The sequence below is a fragment of the Acomys minous genome (assembly GCF_964271855.1).
Source record: "Acomys minous genome assembly, chromosome: 7".
Taxonomy (NCBI): Eukaryota; Metazoa; Chordata; class Mammalia; order Rodentia; family Muridae; genus Acomys; species Acomys minous.
The window spans coordinates 102,585,494-102,609,214 of record NC_140488.1 but is presented as its reverse complement, the minus strand read 5'-3'; the positions used below and the strand labels follow the sequence as shown (position 1 = coordinate 102,609,214).

Sequence of the window (23,721 nt, the reverse complement as noted above, 5' to 3'; positions counted from 1 at the left end):
CCCTTGTCCGCTCACCCTCAGGTTTGTCCTTGACAAACATCACTGTCCTAATCAGTATTCTATTGCTGTGAAGAGACACCAGGGCCATGCTTCTGAAGGAAAGCATTTAATTGGGAGCTTGCTTACAGTTTCAGAGGTTTAGGCCAGTACATTGTGGTGAGGAGCATGGTGGCATGCAGGAAGGCATGGCCCTGGAGCTGAGAGATGAGAGCTTTATGTACTGATCCACAGGGGGAGAGAGAGAGAGAGAGAGAGAGAGAGAGAGAGAGAGAGAGAGAGAGAGAGAGAGAGAGAGAGAGAGAGAGAGACAGAGAGAGAGACAGAGAGAGAGACAGAGAGGGAGGGAGAGAGGGAGAGGGAGAGACAGAAGGAATGGGGGGAGGAGGGAGATGGGGGAGGGAGAGAGAGGGCCTGGCATGGACTTTAGATATACCAGTGCTTATCCCCTGTAACACATTTCCTTCAGTAGAGCCATCCTTCCTAATCCTTTCAAATAGTGCCACCTCCAGATGACTAAGCATTCAAATATATGAGTCTTTGGGGGGCATTCTTATTCAAACTACAACAACCATCAATTTATAGCTACTGCTCCTGCCAGCATTATTGGCACCTTGCCACTCATTCTCTAATCCAGTGACATGAGGGGCCTCCTTTCCTACTAATAAGGTCATGTCACCCCTTCCAGATTCTGGGAGAGCTGCCTCCTATACTTAGAATAGTGTCCCACCTCCTTGACAAGGCACATCTGGCCCTGCCTAATCCTAAATTGCTCATCTGCCGCATACTCCTGAAACTAGTTCAATTTTTTAGCCATATTTAAGCATAGCACAATTTTGGCAAGAAGCTTTTTGATAACAATTCAGTCCTGAGAGTACCGCAAAGCTTAAGGACATGTTTGTATTGAAACTCTGTTCAAAGTACATGTGGCTTCTTCCATAAAGATGGATTCTGTTGACTTACAAACAATGTTCAAGATAAGGGTCTAGGGAGAACGACTGAGTTAAACATACTTGCTGTTGGTGGCAGGATTTGGCCTGATCATAACACAGAAGTCACTTAGGCTATTGTAAAGTACAAATGACATCTTTTACACAGATGAGTTTATGGCCTAGAAGCAATGTTGAAGGTTTTAGAGGCATAAAAATTCTAGGATAGACAAGCACAATATTCTGGGGGGATACCGGAAGAGCACGGCTCAACGTGTAGCAAAGGATTACCAGGTTGTAAACTATATTTTCTCCTGTAATTTTGGGAGGACTGTTAAATATTTTCTTCCTTTGGAGAGACAAGCTAAGTATTTAACTTTTTCTGGCTTCTTCAATGCTTATCTGTGTTCACAGTGACCTTTCCCCCATCACAGTTCTTTACTCTCTACATACCTACTAGATATGATACTTGAAGTTTTAGCTAGAGAAATGAGGCAACTGAAGGAGATCAAGGGAATACAAATTTGGAAGTCAAAGAATCATTATTTTCAGATGATATGATGAAGGTATATATGTGTCCATAAAAATTCCACCAGAGAACTGCTATAGCTGATGAACACTTTCAGCAAAATACCTGGATACAAGATTAACTCAAAAGAATTCGTAGCCCTTCTATATACATATGACAAATAAACAGGAAAAAAAACCAGGGAAACAATACCTTTTACAATAGCCTCAAATAAAATAAAATACCTTTGTGGTAACTCTAACCAAGCAAATGAAAGAGTTGTATGATAAAAATTTTGTATGATTAAAAAAAAAAAGACTTTGATGAAGGAAATCGGAGAAGATATCAGAGAATGGAAAGATCTCCCATCTTCATGGATTAGTAGGATTAACATAGTAAAAATGGCCATTTTACCAAAAGTGATCTACAGATTCAATGCAACCCCCATCAAAACTCCAACACATTTTTTTAAAGATCTTGAAAGAACAATTCTCAACTACATATGCAAAAAAGAACCCAGGCTAGCTAAAACAGTCATGAATAATAAGAGAACTTCTGGATGTCTCATTATCCCTGATTTCAAGTTGTACTACAGAGCTATAGTAATAAAAACAGCATAGAACTGGCACAAAAACAGACATGTCAGTAAATGGAATAGAACTGAAGACCCTGACATAAATTCACACATCTATCAATACATTTTTTTAAAATAAAGAATCCAGAAACACACATTGGTAAAATACATCTTCAACAAATGGTTCTGGTCCAATTGCATGGCTATATGTAGAAGAATCCAAATATGTCAATACTTATCTCCCTGTATCAAACTCGACTCCAAATGAATCAAAGACTGAACAAAGAAAACAACAATAACAACAACAACAATAAAAAAGACTTCAACATACACTTAACCTAACAGGAGAGAAAGCGGGGCATTGACACAGAAGACAACTTCCTGAAAAAAAAAAACACTATTAGCACAGGCATTAAAATCAACAATTAGTAAATTGGACCTGATGAAATAAAAGCTTTTATTATTTTTTACCAACTCCACATCTGATAGAGGATTAATATCCAAAATGTATAAATAACCAAGAAAGTAGATGTCAAAATCCCCCCAAATAATCCAATTAAAAATGGGGTAAAAATCTAAACAGGGAATTCTCAAAAGAGGAAACTCAAATGGGTGAGAAGCACTTAAAGAAATGATCAACATCCTTAGCCATCAGGGAAATGCAAGTCAAAACTACTTTGAGACTCTATTTTACACCTGTTAGAATGGCCAAGATCAATAGAGAAAATGATAGCACATGCTTTTCAGAATGCAGGAAAGGGGAGCACTTATCTATTACTGGTGAGGGTCAAGTTGGTATGGCCACTATGGAAGTAAGTTTGGAGGTATTCCAAAAAGCTGAAAATCAATCTACCACAAGCTGAGCTATAGCACTCTTGGGCATATAACCAAAGGGTGATAAATGACACAAGTGACACCTCATGCTGGCAAGAATGTGGAATAAGGGGAGCACTCATTCATTGCTGGTGGGCATGCAAACTTGTACAGCTACTATGGAAATAAATGTGATGGTTTCTTAGAAAAATGGGAATTGGGCTGGAGAGATGGCTCAGAGGTTCAGAGCACTGGATGTTCTTCCAGAGGTCCTCAGTTCTAATCCTGTCCACAACATGGTGGTTCACAACCATGATTTTTGCTTCCTCTTGTCATGTACTTTCTGTTTCAACATTTGTGAAGTAGGGTGCATTTGCTAGTGTAGTGCTAAAGTCCATGGTCAAGACCCAGGCCACTGATTCAGAACTATCAGTTATTGATTTCTTTGTTACCCCATTTATCTTTCTGGATCTGGGTCTGGGTTACCTCACTCAGGATGATCATTTCTAGTTCCATCCATTTCCTGAACCAATCTATAATGAGACCTGGTTCTCTCTTCTGTCATACATGAAGGCAGAACACTGTATACATAATAAACAAATACATCATAAAAAAAGAAAAATGGGAATTGATCTACCTTAAGATTCAGCTATACCATCTTAGGTAATTACCCAAAGGGTGCTCCACCCTACCACAAGGTTGCTTGCTCAACAATGTTCATAGCAGCCTTGTTTGTAATAGCCAGAATCTGGAAATAACCTAGATGTCCTTCAACAAAAGAATGGATAAGGAAACTGTGGTACATTTACACTATGGAATACAAGGACATCATGACGTTTTCAGGAAATGGATGGAACTAGAAATGATCATCCTGAGTGAGGTAACCCAGACCCAGATCCAGAAAGATAAATGGGGTAACAAAGAAATCAATAACTGATAGTTCTGAATCAGTGGCCTGGGTCTTGACCATGGACTTTAGCACTACACTAGCAAATGCACCCTACTTCACAAATGTTGAAACAGAAAGTACATGACAAGAGGAAGCAAAAATCATCAGTCCCCAAATGATGTCATGGTTCTCATACATTAATGGGTGAGAGCTTGGTAGGTGAGGTCAGGAATGGGTAGTTTGATGACACAATAGAATTCTCAGAACTGCAAAACAGACCAGTATTGTGTTAAGAGCTCACAGGTGCCTGTGAAGGCAGCAACAAGCTGTAAAGAACATGTAAGGAGATACATATCAAAATTTACCACTGACATTTCTAAGTGTCCATAGCTATCTTACATTCACAATGATGTGAAACCATTATCACTGTCCATTTTCACCAACTGAAATGCTGTCCTCATTGAATGCCCTTCTCCTCTTCCTGTTCTAGCCCCTAGTAACCACCATTCTGCTGTCTCTTTTGAGTTGATGACACCAGAGAACGTTTTAGTGGAATGGTGTTCTAGTTTTGAGTGTGACTGCTCCATGCAGACAGCTTATGTGCTAAATTCCAAGATGCCTGTGCTATTATGGTCAGATTTGGACTCTTAAGATGCTATGTAGCAGCAGGAAATAGACACCAGAGGGTGTGCCTTCAAAATTTTACCTCATCCCTGCCCCCCTCTATGTATTGTATCCATTATAAAAATCAGTAGCATCTGCCATCGGTTTTCAACCCAAACCAACACAGCCAAGTAATATGAACTCAAATCTCTGATACTGAGAAAACTAAATAATTCCTTCTTTTAATCTTTTTTTCAGTAATTTTGGTCACAGATATGGGATGGTAAGCAAAACAGAGGCTTTGGAGTTATGGCCACTCCAATTAAACCAAGATCTCTCTCTCTCTCTCCCTCTCTCCTCTCTCTCTCTCTCTCTCTCTCTCTCTCTCTCTCTCTCTCTCTCTCTCTCTCTTCACTCCTTTCTTTTTCATGATGCTGCCAGTGGCACCACTCTGTGCCTTTCTAAGTTATTAATGCCTCATTTTATCTGTTTCTGTGTCTTTTCCCTCTAATTCTTTAATGAATGGGTTTCTGTTGCTGTGATAAAACATCATGACCAAAAGCAACTTGGGAAGGAAAGGATTTATTTCATCATACAGCTTGTAGTCTATCATACAGGAAAGTCAGAGCTGGGATTCCAGGCAGGAGGTGATGCAGAGGCCATGGAGGAGTGCTGTTTACTGCCTTGGTTTGCTCAGTGTGCTTTTTTATAGCAACCAGGAACATCTATCTGATCAGGCCTAGTACTGACCCCAGTGACCTGGGCTTTCTGACACCAATACTTAATCAAGAAAATGCCCCACAGACTTTCCTACCCACATATGTTACGGGGGCATTTTCTCAACTGAGAGTTCTTCTTCTAAAATGACTCTACTGTGTGTTAAATTGACATACAAATAACAAAGTCAACCAGGACAGTAAGGAAATACTACCCAAAGCCTGGCTATCTCATTGAAAGTTTTCCTCCATGACACTTTCTGCCTTCATAAAGAGCTCCAGGTTCCTGTCCTCTTGCTTTATCTGGACATATTCACAAGCATAGAAAGTTGTCTGTGCATAAAATCTGTATTAAGCAGAACACAACATGCTCCCTGGTTTGTAATATTGACACCCTCTACTGGCTCTGCCCTTCTCATTGTCAGCCAATGTGTGACAACTGTGTATATGTTTATGTGTATAGGCCTTTCACTCTCTTTTTCTCTGTGTGTGTCTTTCTGTCTGTCTTTCTATATAAGTGTGCTATGCTGTGTGTGTGTGTGTGTGTGTGTGTGTGTGTGTGTGTATCTTTAGCTCACAACCCATGGCTGTTTTTCACTATTGGATTTCCCCACTCCTGGATTACACTATTTTTTAATGTTATGATCCTTTATACTCCCATATTTATTTGTTTATTTCTCATTTATTAATATTGGTATACTTGTTTTTGGAGACAGGGTCTCACCATAGTGTCCTGAATGGCATGGGATTCACTAGGTAGATAATGTTGATCTTGAGGATCACCAGTATTAAAAAATGGTGCTATGAGCATCATCTATGGTTAAATGTTTGTTTTAAACTTCATCATGTGTCTACAGCAACATGCAGAATTGTAACTGTTAGAAGGTGTGTTCATCATCAAATTGTCAGTAAATATTGCTACAGGAGTCTTCAAGGTTGCATAGATCATACTGCCAGAAGCAGACCTTCAGGGAAAAGGTCCAGTTTTTCAAACACAGCCAGTTCTTTCCTGTAGGTATTGATTTTGCAGAGTGCATTCTCCAGACATTGTATCTCGTATTTCTTTGCAGTTGCCCAGTGTTCACTGTCACCATGGTCTCACTCAACAAATCTGCCAATATCCAAGTAGGGGGGTTTGCTCTGGCCACCATAGCATGGATCTTTTGAAATACCTCCATGAGTCTTCCACAGTGGCAGGTGTGCTACTTTAATGATGCCATTACCTTCTAGCCTAGCATGGCCTTTGTGGGAACATGGAGAGCCTGCCTTTGTCACCATGGCAACAACTCCATCAATGTAAGAGTTTGTCACAGATATAGCTACCAGAATACTTTCATCCCTTTGGATATTTATGCAGTTCAACACTTTGCTACTGGTTTCCACCATTCTTGAGACGAATGGGATTCGTTTTCACCATTTTTGCTGCTCAGAATTTTACACAGGGAGACTACAAAAGAATGTCACCTACAAACTATTTGTCATTTCAGCAGTTCTGAACATCATTGCCAGCAGCTTTGTGTTCTTTGCTGTCTTGTGAAATTGCTTCTCCACCTTACACAAGGAAGGGATTGCCTTCCCATAATCTTTTCATATACCTTTATACCCACCTACTCAGAAGTTGGGATTGCCAATGTAGTGGAAATAAGTGACAGGGTACATTAACCTGTCACATCATCTTCTGAAACTAGGGGCAAAACAAAACAAATCTATTTACAATATCATGATAAGAGCAACTCCATGATATTCTCCAAAATTTCTTAAAGTTGACAATACTGGTGGTTAGAAATTTCCCTATATATTACAAGCACTTAACATTCCCATATTTCCTCCACCTTCCTCCCTCCCTCCCTGCCTCCTTTTCTCCTTTCCCCTTCACTCTTTGAGACAAAATTTTATTTTGTAGACTTGACCTCTAACTCATAGAGATCCAACTGTCTTTTCTGGGATTAAAGGAGTGCACCATTAAGCTTGGCTATAGTAGTTTCTTTAAAAACAAAAAATACTTGTTTTCATATTAGGGAAACTATTTCATAACTAAACAATGATGTAGACGATTTTTTAGTGTGGTCCTATGTTCTCAAAGTAAACACATAGCTCTGTATGTGCAGCTACTTAAATATAATTAAATGTTCATCTTCAGAGTTCTTGTAGCTTCAGAAATGAAGGAAATATAGTTAAATAAATTTATCGCCCCTCCCAGATTTTCTCTTACTCTAACTTTTGTTTGTATTGGTTATATTGACATAAAATAGAAATTGGATTACAGATTTCTTTGTGCCATCAGCACATTAAATCACTATTCATTATATATCAACAGATTTGCTGGTAGGCAGGCACTGTCAGGTGTGAGGATACACATTAAAGAATGAAGATAATTTTAACAACAACACATAGATACACACACAGTATGTTTATGTGTGTGTGTGCTGGGGTGGAGGATGGAACTCACTCAGCTTTAAAAATGCTAGGCAAGTGCTCTACCACTGAGCTATCTCCTTTCACCATGTGGGTTCTGGAATTGAACTAAGATTGGCAGATTTGACAACACTTTTATCCACTGACAACCACTAAGCCATGTCATCAGCTCTTAGAGTTCACTAATGGATACTCTTTTCCGTTGAGATAACTTATTATATAGACTGTAACTGTATTTTAGTTGGGCAAGTAGTTTTGGTTTGACCAGAGATTCTCATATATCAAAGAGATGAATTTGTCCTTGTTAGAATTTCTTAGGTGCATTTCAAAGATTAAGGCTAATGAATTTAGAATTATAGAATTCTAAAATTGTCCCTAGATGGCTCAAAAAGTGTTCTTTTCAACCAAGAAGGTTATTAAAGGATAATCAGGAACAAATTATTTTTAAAAACTGGTCTTTAAATTGACAGATGACTGGAGGAGTATAGTATTGTATTTGGGGTGTTCTTTCTTCCCTCACTATATATTAGAAGGAAAGAGCACCAGAAAAAGAGGTAAGGACTGTGTAAGTAGATCTAGGTAACATCTATGAGCAGATGACTTCTCTTACCTGCTACATCTAGGATAGCCCATGATTCTTCAGCACATTAAATCCCTAGATAGTGGTCCTATTGTTGCAAGTTCTGGACACTTAAGGAGATGGTATGCTGCTGGAGGAAGTGCACAGTAGGATGGGTTTGCCTTTGAAAATTTCACCTCACGCCTACCTTCTGTCCACCACAAGATGGGTAACATCTGCCTCCTACACTCGCCACAGTCATATTTTACCTCACCACATACTAGAGCCAATGACTATGGACTCAGCTATCTATATCTGAACCAACCTGAGTTATTCAAACTCCTCTTACGTTGTTCTCAAGATATGTTGGTCATAGCTATGGACTATTAACCCAGAAGAATACTTTGAATTGTGATGGTTCAATGTAAAGCCTTTCAGTAATGTGGTGAGATGAACAATGGAACACATGTGTAGATATAGCAGCATATATGCCTTTTGTATAAGTCAATGTGTCTGTCTTCATCTTTTATCAGGTGATTAAAGCAGTCCCCATAGCTGTTTCCCACTTCCACTGCTGTCCTCTATATGTGATACTCTGCCCTGAATCTGGGCTACCTATCCTATGCAGGCCATACTTGGGGAATCCAAATCTATCAGCATAGACCTCAGCCCATAAAGGATAGTTCTAAACACAATAAAAGTCCCCAAAGAAGCCAGATGTGATGGCGCATGCCTTTAATCCCAGTGCTCTGGGAGGCAAAAGCAAGCTACACAAAGAAACTCTGTCTTGAAAAACAAACAAGTCACCGAAGATTTCACTAATGTTATGTGACAACATCAATAATGCAACAATGCTTTGAGAAGAATTCCTGGTTTTCTGGTGCTTCTCACATGGAGGGGGAGTCCCTTCTATAATCTGTTTTCACTCCTCTTTTCTCTTACCTATAGTTCCTGCCATGTTTGATCCTCCTCCTCCTCCTCCTCCTTTTGTTGCCATCCTCAAACCAAACCATTTATTGACCTTGAATGTCTCCGTAGCTGTGAACCATGGGAAGAGTAGGTAGGGAGTGGTGTGGGAACTAGCAGAGGGGTCCTCACAGGGGTGCCTTCACCCTGGGAATGCTGTGAGTTCATGGTCATCACCAGCAAGTAGAGCATAAATAGTACTGGTGGGCAGGTGTGGGCAACAGGGATATCACAGGACAACCATCCTGGAGAGCTATCAGGAACATGGGGACACAGGGACAGAGAGAATGCTGGGCACAGGGACACAAGACACGTAGGGCTATGGAGACACAAAGATACAAAGTGGGTAGTAGGCAACATAGGACATGCCAAAGTGACACAAAGAAATGGGGATGAAATTCTGGGCTGCTCTGGAGACTAGCTAGGCTTCCTCCTCCATCACTTAGGAACTAGATTCACAGGCAGGACACAGAGGCAGATTAGGCAATAAATCACTTTCCCTCAGGCTCAAATAGGGGACCCTGAGGACAGCATCTGCAGATCTAAGGCTAAACTGTGCCTTCCGGGTCCCTGTCATAGATATAGCTGCCCACAGCACCAGTGTTCATTCCCTTGGGTCCAAAGAGTATCTCGTAGCAAGGCTTGTGGCAGTAGAGCTGGCCATAGTGCTCAGCATGCCCACCTGGGGTCAGGGTCGGTGTCTTGGAGCAGCACTCACAGGGCAGGCTGTCCTTGCCAGGGAGGTCACCTTCTCAGCAAAGTACACTCTCTTGTTGCATCGAGGACACATATTGGGTTCCCCCAGTGAATGTAGTGACACTAGAGGCTTTGCCAGGACCCGGGCGGCGCGGGTGTCCACTGGCCTCCGCTCCTCACTTTGCACCACAGGGACCTCAGTGGGGCCAATGACCTGAGGAGCCTCATAGATGTATGAACCAGCGCTCCCTATATGCGCGCCTTTGGGCTCAAACAGTGTAGCGTAACAGGGTTTGTGGCAGAAGAGCAGCATGGCAACAAGACACTGACACCGGCAGCCATGCTGAGCATGATGAGAAGCCCACATTTGATTCTTTAGGAAAATTTAGCAAGAAATTAGCTTGGAACGCACAGCTGGTTTGTTGACTCTGCTAATGTTATTTGCACACAAAATTGCTTCTACGCTTGGAGCTTTTACCCTAGGGATTGAGACTGTATAATCTCACCTGAACAACTCCAGGGACCTCAGAGTCAGCCCAAGAATTTAAACAAGTGTTTTAAGTGTTTTTTCCAAACCACTGTTCTTATGAATGCATCATAGACACAAGTTTTGGGCAGGTAAAGGCATAATGAGTATCATTTCAAGATAGTCAGTGAGTTTGAGGGTAGCATGGACTGTGTTAAGAGGGCTAGTCCCTGAAACAACCAAGAAATGAAGAAAAGAAACAAAAAGAATGGCTTTCTGAAGCCAGGTATGGTGACACATGCCTGTAATCCCAGTACTGAGAAGGCAGAAACAGGCAGATCACTGTGAGTTCAAGGCCAGCCTGGTCTACGAAGCAAGTCCAGGACAGTCAAGGCTACCCAGAGAAGCCCTGTCTCAAAGCAAACAAACAAACAAACTCAAACTCAAACTTATCCTGGGTACCTTAGCCTCACCCTGTCTCAAAAAAATATGCTAAAATGGCCATGGATATTAGATGTTAGAGAGCTCCTTTAACATGCCCATTGCCGGGGCTTTACTATTCCAATATTAGAAGAAAAGCATTTCAAATTTACCAGCCAAAGAGAATGATAGTTATCAAAATGGTCATTGTTAGGGTGTTTTTTGTTTGTTTGTTTGTCCTTTATTACAGGAATCATCCTGTGACATTCCCTCACTAGATACCCCTGTCCAGGGTACTCTTACTGGCAGCTCCAGACCCCTCCATGTTCTCCATAAACTGGCATCAATGCCTTCTCCTACCTCAACCTTCATTCACTGGGAGCCACACATCCCATTCAGCAGCCCCCAAAGACTGTTCATTTTGACCTTTCTGCTCAAGCACATAGTTGGTATTCTCTGTCTCCGTTTTTAACAGTTTGACTTATCTGTTTAGTTGATTTAAGGGAAATATCTTACACTAAGGAAGGAACATCTTACACCATCACTCCTACCCACCACATGGCTTCCTCTATCCATCTTTCTGCTCTTTTAACAAGTGCTGACACAGCTTCCCACATTAGCTCCTGCAAAGACATTCTTTAGTAGCTGACACATAGGAGTCATGTAAGAAATGCAATCTATGGAACAAATAAAGATTATTAAAAGGTAAAACCACGTTGTGCATCAATGCTGCTTCTTTGAGCAATGAAAGTGGAGATGCCTTCAGAGCTCTGCTTCAAGACGTTATGTTTTATTCATTTGGTAGATAGTTGGCTTCAGAGAATTGAATTCCCTTGTGGCCCATCCTGCAGTTATTTTTGGAATTTCTTCTGGGCACCATGAAGAATACATGCTTAGAAAGTACCTGAAAATAAAGCCCATGGAAACATTCTTTGAGAACTCTTGGGATAGATAAGTGGTAGAGCATTTTTCTAGCACACTCAAGTCTCTGTGTTCTAATCACACTTCAAACAACAGCAAATGAGTAATATAAAACCTCCACAAAGCCATGCATGGTGGTACATGCCTATAATCCCACCATTTAGGAAACTGAATCAGGTAAATTTAAGAAACTGAGGAAGGTAAATTTCTTTGAGTATAATATCACCAAGGGCTGAACAGAAATATCAAGAGAAATATTTTTAAGGAAAATCCTTTATACACAGAAAGATCTTTTCCCAAGCAAACAGACAAACAAAACACAAAACATGAGTGGAATTTTGCTCTGAGAGAGAGAGAGAGAGAGAGAGAGAGAGAGAGAGAGAGAGAGAGAGAGAGAGAGGGAATAAAATATCAAGTGTCCATAGGTATGTGGTTTATTTCTGGGTCTTTGATTTGATTCCATTGATCAGCCAGTCTGTTTCAATGCCAGTACCATACAGTTTTTATTATTATTGCTCTTTAGTATAGCATGAAATCAGGGCTGGAGATACCTCCAGAAGTTCTTTTATTGTATAGGATTGTTTTAGCTATTCTGGTTTTTTTGTTTTTCCTTATGAAGTTTAGAGTTGTTCTTTCAGGATTTGTAAAGAGTTGTGTTGGTAATTTGATGGCAACTGCATTGAATCTATAGATTGCTTTTGGTAAGACGGCCATGTTTACTTTGTTATTCCTACCAATCCATGAACATGGAACATCTTTCAATCTTCTGATATCTTCTTCAATTTCTTTCTTCAGAGACTTGACTTTTTTTTTTAATCCGGGTCTTTCTCTTGCTTGGTTAGATTTACACTGATACTTTGTTTTTTGTGGCTATTGTGAAGGGTTAAACACAAAATTTTATGTATGCTTTTTTTCATCTTTAGGACATGATATTTATGGGCAAACATCATTGTGTATCTCAACCAACAAAGCAAATTGTTCTTTTTGCTTAGGATTGTTTTGTCTATCTAAGGTCTTTTGTGTTTCCATATAAGTTTTAAGATAGATTTTTCTATTTCATGTAGAATTAAATAGGACTTTTTATTGAGATTGCATTGAATCTGTAAATTACTTTTGGTAAAATGATCATTTTCATACTATTAATTCTACCAACCCATGAGCATGAAATGTCTTTTGATTTTCCAGTGTCTTTCTCTCTTTCTTCAGAAGTTTAAAGTTTTTATTGTAGAAGATCTTTGTAGAAGATCATTGTTGGTATGGTGTTTTGAATGAGAATGCCTCCTATAAGCTCATACATTTGAAAGCATAGTCATAAGGGAGTGGAATTCTTTAATAGGAGTAAAAGGATTAGGAGGTGTGGCTTTGTTGGAGGAAAGTTGTCACTGGAGTGGGCTTTGAGTTTTCAAAAGTTCATGTCAAGTCAATTCTCTCCCCATTCTCTCTCTCTCTCTCTCTCTCTCTCTCTCTCTCTCTCTCTCTCTCTCTCTCTGTCAATCTCCACCCCCCCCTCTCTCTGGATCAGGATGAAGTGTTATGGGGAGCTCTCCAGAGGTGAACACTCAGACAAGCTGTGTATATAATTAACAGTCTTTATTCCAGCTGCCTGGGACCACACTCAAGTGTTCAGGGACCCAGGTGTAGCCCTGAGTGCCCAGAACAAAAGGTTTTTAAAGACAGAACCTACAATCTGGCATCTCATTTGGCAGCCGTGTGTGGGACTTTGAAGAAGTAAGCAGTTTGAAGCAAGTCATTTTAACAGAAGCTTAGATAAGTGGTTATTGGGGAAGGGGGTTCCATACAAACAAGCAGTTTTAACTAGGGCATCCTGACCTTTGGTTTTTAGAATAGAGTTGGGTAGATTTCCATGGTATTATGCAACAAGGCAATGGCATTTAAGGTAAATTTGAAATGCCGTTAGCAAGAATATAAGATGAAGGAATCCCTGCATGGTCTTGCCCATCACATTAGCTCTCAATTACTTCATCACCATGTCTGCCTGCCTTCTGCAGAGATTCCATGCATAATGATAATGGACTGGACCTCTGAAACTGTAAGCCAGCACCAATTAAATACTTTCTTTTGTAAGAGTTGCCTTGTTCATGGTGTCTCTTCAAAGCAATAGAGTCCAAGAGAGAGCTCATTTGTTAATTTCCTAGAGAGACACCCTCTCAAGTCACTAGAAAGTACTAGAAGATTAATAGCATCCAATCAGTGCATGGTGGTTTAACTTTGTGTTTCTGTTGGATTGCTCAGCAGAGTTTCCTATCACACAGGATATGAGCTCTGGGCTTTGCTCAATAGCAAGATCCCCGGGATGCATGAAGGATGGAGCAACAGTACACCACGTGAGCAGTCCTTTGCAGAGGCAGGATTGTCATTCTTCCTATGAGTAGATACACAACACATAGGAAGTACAGGAGAGAAGAGACCCTTGTGTTCAGCCAGGCATGGGCTGTTTTGTCCTTGTTTGTTCAACAGTGGGAACATTCATTGTGTCTAACAAATTGTTCTCTGACCAAGCAAAAATCAATGATGATAACATATTAGTGTGTGAGAAGCATGAATAATTTCCTAGTGGTTAAAAATCAGCTGTGAAATGAACAACCAACGTGCTAAGTGTATTTAGTATAAGATGAAAATAGTTAAATAGCTTGTGTGCATGTTTCAAAACACACCCAAAATAAAGGGTTTTTTTCCTTTGTCACAAAATTTTCCAGTCAAGTAACACACTTGGTTAAAAGGGTGTCCAGTGCCAGTTCTGGTAATCCCAGTACTCTGGAGACTGATGCAGGATCTCTACAGCTTTGTCTGAGACCCTTTCTCAAAATAGAACAAAAGAAAAAAAAGTGTGCTCAGTAATAGTGTTCTTGCTAGTTCTTGATTTCTTGAATCAAATGGAATGTTTTGAAGTTACCTTCCTTGAAACAGTATTTTGTGCATGTGATCTTTTATCATAGTTGGTAGCATTTACCTCTTTGCTATTACCATAATACACAAGTGCATCCAAGATCACCATCCTGTATGTATTGGTTATTTTTCTATTGCTGTGATAAAACACCACAACCAAAAGCAACTTGAGGGTGGTCATTTTATCTTACAACTTGTAGTCCATCATGTAGGGAAGTTAGGGCAGGAACTCAAGGAAGGACCCTGGAGGCAGGAACTAATGCAGCACCCATGGAGGAATGCTGCTTTCCAACTTGCTCCTCCTCATGCTTGCTCAGCCTGTTTTCTTATGCAACTCAGGGTTACCAGCCCAGAGACAGCACACACACACACATACACACACACACACACACACACACACACACACACACACACACACACACACCTCCATGGATTGGACCCTTCCACATCAATCATCAACCAATAAAATGCCCTACAGGCCTTACCTATAAGCCAACTAATGGAGGCATTTTCTGAATTGAGGTTTCCTCTTCTCAGATGACCCTAGTTTATGTCACGTTGATTTTGTGGACTGACTAGCATCTATGTTTGAAACAGAGTTTCAAACTTCTGTGCCTTTCTAATCAACTGAAATGGAAGATGCTAGAGATTTACCCATTAGGAAACCACTATAATCCTATTAATTTCCAGTTGACAAAACAGAAACTTGGAGAAAACCCTTGAAACCCATGCATTTGATTTGTTTACTGGTTTCAATAAAGGTCTCTTGTACCCTAGTCACACATCAATCTTCCTGTGTAGCTAAGGACAGTCTTGATCTTCTTGCCTCCATCTCCTGAGTGCTGGGATCACAGCCATGCACTAGCACACTTTCCTCATGGCTGCATGTATACGATAAAGGCTTTGTTTCTTGGATATATAAAGAACCCCCAAACTCAAGTAGGAAAACAAACAGCTCAGTTTAAAAAGTTGGCAAAAGATTTTATGAGATACTTTGCCAAACAGGATATGTTCATGGAAGCACATGAAAAATGTCCAATGGCTTGGTTACCGGCTACTTTTAAATGTGTATAGACATGTGTAATTCCTCAAAAAGATGTTTGTGTAACCAAATACATGGAGAACAGTGAGGAAGTTCCTAGAACACTTGAAGTTTATATATCACTAGCATATTTGTTCTACGAAGAGATCATTTACTTCTCATTTTCTCCTGATAGTGAAGCTACAGAGAGTTTCCTTTTATCTTCAGTAACCACAGCCTTCTCAAAAAAATCCACGCACACTTACATTCATGTATAGGTACATGGGCTCATGTTGTCTTAAAGTGCTAAAATTCATGTCTCTTGAGCCAGAGGAGTCAACATTGGAGCCAGAGGCTCTGGTGAGGATGATAGTACCCTCAAAACAGTTGAGTCTAAGCTGGCAAGCTTCAGGATTGAAGAACACAGATGGCTTTGTTGACAGCCTATCAACATTGGTTGAATGAAAGCCTTTGAGAAAGTGTTGATTCCTGTTAAATGAAACTACTTTCACCTTGCAAAGTCCTTTCTCTGCCACCACAGCCTCTTTTTCCTCCCATGTGGTCAGTTCTTCCTAGGAACATAGGTCATAATAGAAAAGTTAAAGCTGGGGCTGGAGAAATGGCTTAATGGTTAAGAGCACTGGCTGCTCTGCCAGAGGACTCAGGTTCAATTCCCAGCACCCACATGGCAGCTCACACCTGTCTGTAATTCCAGTTCCAGGACTTCTGACACTGTCACATGGATATACATACAGGTAAAACACCAATGAATATAAATCATTTAAGATAAGCTATATATATATATATTTTTTTTAAGTTTAAACAAAGAGAAAAATAAGAAGAGGTGAAGCTGATTGTCCAAAAACCTGCTGAGGAAAAATTTCATTTTTCCTTTAAACCAAGCTATTTACTATTGTGGAAAGATATTAGACTCTAGATGTCTTTTCTACTTCAGCTAGTTCCCAAATAATCAAGACAGAGAACCTTTAGATTTATAAAAAACGTTTGAGTCACAGTAACTGGGCAGATAGCAACCCTCTAAGCTATCCTGCTATTTCCCAGCTACACACCCCAAGTTACTTGCCATAAGTGTTCCTACCTAGCTGCTTCTATTCCATCAGGCCAGCCCTCATGGCCACCTGTTTGTGGTATATACTGCCCCATGGTTACTTCCTTCTCTCTGGCTTCCTTTCCTGCTTCTCCTGTCTCCTCATGGTCCCCATCTGACCCCAAGCCCGAGAACCTAAGCTCTGCCTACTTCTCTTCTGCCCTGCTATAGGCTGCCAACAACTTTATTTAAGCAGTCAAAAATTATTGGCAAGCAAAGTTTACACAACATCACTTGGTGTATGTGAGAATGTGAGCATCTGGGATTGTAACCAGATCTTGGGGACCAGTATTTAACAACTGAATGTATAGCACCAGACCAACCCCCAACAATTTACCTACTAATCTTTTTTACCAAAAGAATAACCTAAACCAGGCATGTTAACACACTCCTGAAGTATTAGAAGATCATCAATGAGAGTTCAGAACCAGCCTGGGGTATACAATAAGATGCAGTGTGGAAAGAGGTGAAGGGGTAGAAGGTAAAAAGAGGGGGATAAGGAGAGGAGGAGAAAGGGGACAAAGGAAAGAAAGTGGAGGAGGAGGAAGAGCCTCACTATAAGGGAGAGTCTTAAAATTATAAGAGCAATCTCTGCTACTGATCATATATTTATAATTTGCACTCCGACAATGGGAGGGGCACATATTATATTGGGTAACTGCCTAAATATGTGATGTATAACAATTTAAATTCTCAGCAATGCACAGTATAATGTATTTACTTCACTCATGAGTTTGTATGTCCAACAGCTGGTACAGGCTCCACTCTGTACTATCTGACTCTTATCTTGATGCTGGAAGCAACTGTGTGAATCAAGCATGTCCTTAGCAGGTAAGACAGAGCAAAACCAGTCATAAAAATACTTGTCATAGATTTGCTCATTTAATACCTGGCAACTTTCTATTGGCTGAAGCAAATCACATGATCAAATGCAAAAGCATTCAAACCCTGAGAAACTAGCCTGGCGCAAAGTACTGTTCACTTCACAGTTGATGGCTTAGCCCTGCTGACCTACCATACACATCCTCACAACTGGAGATGCTCTGTTTTGATATGAGTGAACATGCTAATGTGCTTGGAACCTAGGCCATATGAAGACATTGTGTCTAAGTTCCACATAGAGTTGCCCTTATTTTCAGGGGAATCTGTCCAAAGTATCTGAAGCTGTCTGAATCTTCACATAATGGTCTCCATAACAGAGGAAAATTCTCTCTGATGAATTAACCAGGATCTTTATTAGTGTGTTGATGCCACCTCTGCTAGCACCTGCACCTAAATATAGCAATGACTCTTCTAAATTGTCCCTGCCTTCAATGACAGGGGTAAGAAACTGTGCTTCAAAGCGAAGGAATAAATAAAGGGATGTCAGATAGGTATGGATCACTCAGATGAGTCATGCCCATGAGCAGGAAGGTTCACTAGTTTACACAGCCCACCCTGTGAAGAGAGGAGGGAAAGTATGTGACAAAAGAAAGCAAAGGCAATGCTACAATGTATCCTCAAATGGTATCATGATATTTACACATTAATGGCTGAAAACAGGTGGGAGGGTTCCATAAGGGTTGGAATTTGATGACATGGTAGAATTCTCAGAACAATGAAACAGTCCAGTAGTGCTGCCAGCAAAAAAACATCAAAGTACATATTAGGAGAGCTGTGTCCTCATCATTCCTGCTGGCCCAGATAGCTATTTGTTTTGGCACAGAGCTGGTCACTGATTCCCTTGAAGACAACATTGCTGGTTAGTAGAAGTTCCATCCATCTTTGTTGTATACTCTAAGTGTTGTGCCTAAATATACATATCACAGTTCATCACTGACCTGTGTAAGTATACAGATCTGTGGGTATAAATACATGAACAGTGCCATGGAGCAGTCACCACTGTTCACCTTCCACAACAGAAATGTTGTCCTCATTGAAAGATATCTCCCATTTTTGACTTCTCCAGCTCCTAGGAACCACCGTTCTATTTTTTGCCTCCATGGATTGACCACGACAGGGATTTCCTTAGTGCAAACACACAGTGTTTGAGCTTCTGAGATGATGTTATAGTTTTTGCTGTGATCTGTCTCCCCAAAGGCTCATGTGTTAAAGTTCTCTAGCTGGTGACACTGTTGTGTGAAGTTCTTGAAACTTAAGTAGTTAGGACATAGCTACCAGTAGGTACCAGCATATGTGCCTTTCAAAAATTTACCTTGTCCCTGGTCCCTTCTGTCTCTGATCCTTGTTCTTTATGAGGTGAATACCCTGTTTCACTACAGAGATAACCCTGCTTCAACACTCATGGGATCCACAAAGCCAAGGACCATAGACTTAAATCTCTGAAATCTGACCCAAACTAAGTAATTCTGAAGTTTTGAGTTATGATAGCTCAACTTGATTTATTTCTCAACATCACAATAAATGTGAAAGCCATAACAAGCTCTACAGAAGCCATGCTTTGAATTTTGAGTATGGATTTTCATCTGGGCTAGTGATAGGTAGTACAGTCTACTCTCTGTCATGATGCCACGTATTAGTGCCGTTCTCTGTCTCTCTTGTTTCTGTCTCTGTATGTCTCTCTTTCTGTGACATTCCTGCCTCATTCTGTTGCTGCATTCTCTGTTTTATGTTCTCTATCTGAATTGTAGCAAATGGTCAGGAAATGTAGCCCAAAGTGCAACTGTCTCATCCCTGATTCCTATTCCATCCACAGAGCCTGCCTTTATGAAAGGCTGCAGGTGCCAGACCTTTTGATTTATGCACGCATATTCACAAGTCTGGAAAGATACATGTGTTCTCAATGAAAATCAGGAGGGACATCATATAGCATGATTTTGTAATAGTGACACCTTGTAGAGGATCTACACTCCTCGTTGTTAGCCCATGTGCCTATGTACCTATGTCTATGTTTAAGTATATTAATATGTGAAAGTGTGTCTATCTGCATCTCTGTATGTGTGCATATGTGTGACTTTCTGTGCCTCATTTCTCTCTTTCTCAGTCTCTGTCTCTTTGTCACTGTCTTTCTGTCTCTCTGTCTGTCTCTGTCTCTGTCTCTCTCTCTCTCTGTGTGTGTGTGTGTGTGTGTGTGTGTGCGCGCGCGCGCACGCGCACGAGCGCTCTTGTGTGTTGTATTTAGCTCTCATTGTGATGGCTGAATCAGTCCCATGGCTACTTTCCTTCACCCTACTACTGCCTTCTAGAGGTGATTCTCTGCTGCACAATTAAGATACCTGTGCACCTTGGGCATCCTCATCATTTGGAAAAGACCTCTTTCCATAAAAGGTCTTTTTAAATACATTAAAAAGCTACCCAGGATTACTCTTTTTCGTGATTTCATACTTCATGCTACCATGTTCTGAGCAGCTCTCCTGGTTCTTTTACTAACACACACACACACACACACACACACACACACACACACACGTGCAGGGTGCAAAGTTGTATCTCTTATTCTGCTTCTATGGTCTGCCTGAACTCCATCATTTCTTTTTCCCACTTAAGTAGGCATTTCATCCCTTAAACTTTTGATTCTTTTAGACTTTTGGCAGTAGAGATGAGCCTAGAACAAAGAACAAATTTGCTGAATCTGTTGATGTCAATTGGGCACAAAAGGTTTCTATGGTAGGCGCTTTTACACTAGGGATAGAGTGTGCACACCTTCATTTCACTCATCCCTCAACACCAAAGGCATCTCAGAAATTTAATTCAAACATTCGTGTTCATTGTCTTGCAAATATTATTCTCATAAATGCAACGTGGTACCCGGGTGCAGGCCAAAGCATGAGGAACACCTCTTCAAATCCAGTCTGTCTCCACACCGATTTTTGAGGCCCGTCAAACCAGTTTAGGTACATTCTGGGCTACCTAGTGAGTTTGAATTCCCCATGGCCTACACAATAAAGTCATAACTCATATCAAACAAACCATATCAAAGAGAATATCTTCCTTAAGCTGAGGGTAGTGGCATTTGCCTTTAATCCCAGCACTTGGGTGGCAGAGGCAGACAGATGTCTGTGAGTTCAAGTCAAGGTTGCTCTATATAGAGAGTTGCAGGTCAGCTAGAGCTACATAGGGAGACCCTTTCTCAAAAAAAATATCTTTTAGGACTACTTTGGACATATTACAATACTCTGTCTCAAATGTAAATTTTTACATGGCTAGCAATATAGTTCAGTATAGAGTGCTTGCTTAGTATGTGTGATAATGTAGCTCCAATCTCCATTGCCAAAAAATAATTTATTCAGGGCTATCCATTCAAAGATAATGATAATTATTAATATGGTCCCTGTCAGGATTGTTTTGGACACTATATATGACTTCAGGAATCAGCCTGTCAACATTCTCTCACTTGTGCCCCTGCCTAGGATACTACCATTAGAACTTCCAGAACCCTGTCATCTTCAGAGATTAAATCTCTTCTCCCACCTGCCCCTCATTCACCCGAACCCATACCTGTCACTCATCAGCCTCTAATGCTAGACTGCATTTTGACCTCACCATCCAGGCCAGGTCTCAGACACATGGTGGCATCCCCTTTCACTATTTCTCACATTTGGACTCCTCCTTTTGGTTGAGTTATGAAAAGTATCCTTCTAGAATATTTTTCATCATCACCCCACCATTATGTGGCTTTATCTCTCCACCGTATGTTCCACTGAAACATGCATTGATACATCTTTCCACACTGGCTGAAGCTGAGACTGACTTTAGTAGCTGACACATACAAGTCATGCAAGAAATGCAAACTATGGACAAAACAATGAGTAAGTGTCAACTCTAAATGCTGCTTTTAAAATAGTTTAAGATTTATTTTAAGTGTGTGTGTGTGTGTGTGTGTGTGTGTGTGTGTGTGTGTGTGTGTGTCCCCAGGAGCATGAGGAGGTCAGAAGAGGTAAGCATCAGATCCCCCTGGAACTGGAGTGACAGACAATTATGAACTACCAGGTGGGTGCTGGGTGCAAGAGTAGTGACTGCTCTTAACCACTGAGGCATTTCTCCAGCCCCTAAGTGCTGCTTCTTAGGCAATGAAAATGGAGACACCTTCAGGTCTTTTTTTTTCTAGGAGTTACATTCTAGTTATGTAGAAGATATTTGGCTTCAGGAAATGGTTTTCTCTTGGATCTCATCTAGCAGTGCGTTTCTCATATTTTCTTTTTGTGGCACCCAGGACATGAGTATAGATAGTACCTGAAAATAAGGCCCTTGAAAACACACTTTTGGGCATGGTGGTGCAAATCTAGCCCATGCAAGTCTCTGAGTTCTAACAACATCTCTTCAAAACAACAACAACACAAAAGAAAAAAACCCCCACAACCACCAGCAACAGCCACGAAACAATAACATAAAACCTGACACAAGCCATGCATAGTGGCACATACCTATAATCCAAGTACTCAGGAATCTGACACATCTGAGTTTTCTTGAGTATGAGACCAACTTGAGCCACACAGTGAGTTGGAGAAAATCCTTGTATATGTACTAGTGTGGCTATGTCTCAAAAATAGACTAAAACAAAAAATTAAGAAAAGAAAAAGGGAAGAAAAGAAAGAAAAACAACTAAATATTTAAATAAAAATTCAAAAATAGAATAATGCAAAATACAAAAATATGTTTATTGGTTTCTATGCATTGTAGTTTTGCTTCCTGGTGAACATTTTCTTAAGTTCCTTAATTCTCCTCTCTTTCGACATGTGATAAATATTCTAGTGAGTTGGTTTGCCTCAAAGTAATGTACACTGAGCAGTAAACTGTATGTGTTTACCAGAATAAACATCTTTGAATATTTTTCATTAATTAATTAATTCACCGCTTATTAATTTTGCTATATTAGGGTTTTTTGATACAGGATCTCACTATGAAGCCCTGGCTGGCCCACAACTTGAAACATAGGTTATGCTGGTTTTGATACTTCCCAATATTAATCATCTTTGTGGCTAAATATCTGTATTCAAACCTCATTGTCTATCCGAACCAACAGTCAGAAATGGAACTGTCAGAATTCATTGTCAGTCCGTAGTAAATATTCCCACAGGGCTCTTCTCTTAATTTGCTCAGACCATAGTCTCAATAGCAATTTCCAGAACAAAGGTCCTTTTTCTCAAACACAAACAGTTATTCCCTCCTGTTACTAGTCACCCAAAAGACAGTGTCCCAGGCTTGAGGGGCCTGTACTTAAGTTGTCTTGTATTTTTTTTTGCAGTTGTCCAGTGTTCGTGATGCTGTTCAACAGAGGTTCCAATCTCCAGATAGCAGGTTTTGCTTTGTCTACCATAGCATGGATTCTTTGCATCACCTCCATGGGCCTCCCACAGTGGCGAGTATGGTACTTGAAGGAACCCAAGATCTCTTACCCTAGTGTGGCCTTTGTAGGAGTGTGGAAAGTCTGCATCTACCACCATGATGACCTCAACAATGTTAGAATGTGTCACCTATACAGCTACAGCGACGCATTCATCCCTTTGGAAATTCGTGTTTCTCAACACCTGATGCTAATCACCAGCATTTTCTGGCTGGTTGGAAAAGTTGCCACTGTTGTTGCTCTTAGAGATGTGTACATTGGAAGAAAAGAGCAGAATGTCACCTACAATACTTTTGGCCTAGCAGCGATTCTGAACATCATTGCTAGTAGTTTTGTCTTCCTTTCTGTCACATGCAATTATTTCTCCATCGTAAACAAGGAAGGGATCACCTTTCCAACAAATTTCCATATGCCCTTTTACCCACATACACAGAAAGTTGGCATAGCCATGGTAGTGGCACTCATAGCAGCCATCCTGTTTTTGTGCAGTGGTTTGATTTTCATTTCTTATTCATTTCCTTTAAGCACTCAAGTCTTTCCTATGTTCTAAAAATAAATTTACTCTACCTCAAAAAAATGCCAAATTCCCTGTGGTTATAATGAGGACTTTTGAAGTGTCTATCTAAAGTTTCCAAAGACTTAAAACACAGCCCAAGTAGCCTGTGACAGAAAATGGCCAAATGCCTCCTCCTTAATCTTTTCTGTCTTGTTTGTTTCATTGCTTCATTGATTGGATTATAGACTTTAATTAAAATACACTTCCCCACTTGTCACCTCATCTTATGAAATCTGGGTTTTAATTGGTATCAGTGAAGGAAAATAATCAATAAACCTAGTATAGATGAAAATGAGTGTCAGAGCACATTGGTCTTTCACATCGCTCCCTGGTTTCAAGGCTAAAAACAAAAGCTGACCTATTTCCCATGTCAC

At 40.4% G+C, this 23,721-nt stretch overlaps 1 protein-coding gene and 1 pseudogene across 2 annotated transcripts in view; one reads left to right on the top strand and one right to left on the bottom strand.

Moving 5' to 3' along the window:
• Window positions 1-23,475, top strand: part of CLDN34 (claudin 34) — a 163,742-nt gene extending 140,267 nt beyond the window's left edge. Inside the window, exon 12 of the mRNA XM_084790601.1 lies at window positions 22,693-23,475. Within this exon, the coding sequence (XP_084646727.1) occupies window positions 22,693-23,341 (649 nt within the window). The 3' untranslated portion in view covers window positions 23,342-23,475. The remainder of the gene's footprint in view (window positions 1-22,692) is intronic.
• On the bottom strand, window positions 9,518-9,759 carry LOC311601919 (cysteine-rich protein 2-like; annotated as a pseudogene). The gene has a single exon. The product of its transcript is annotated as a cysteine-rich protein 2-like (transcript).
• Window positions 23,476-23,721: the final 246 nt, after the last annotated feature.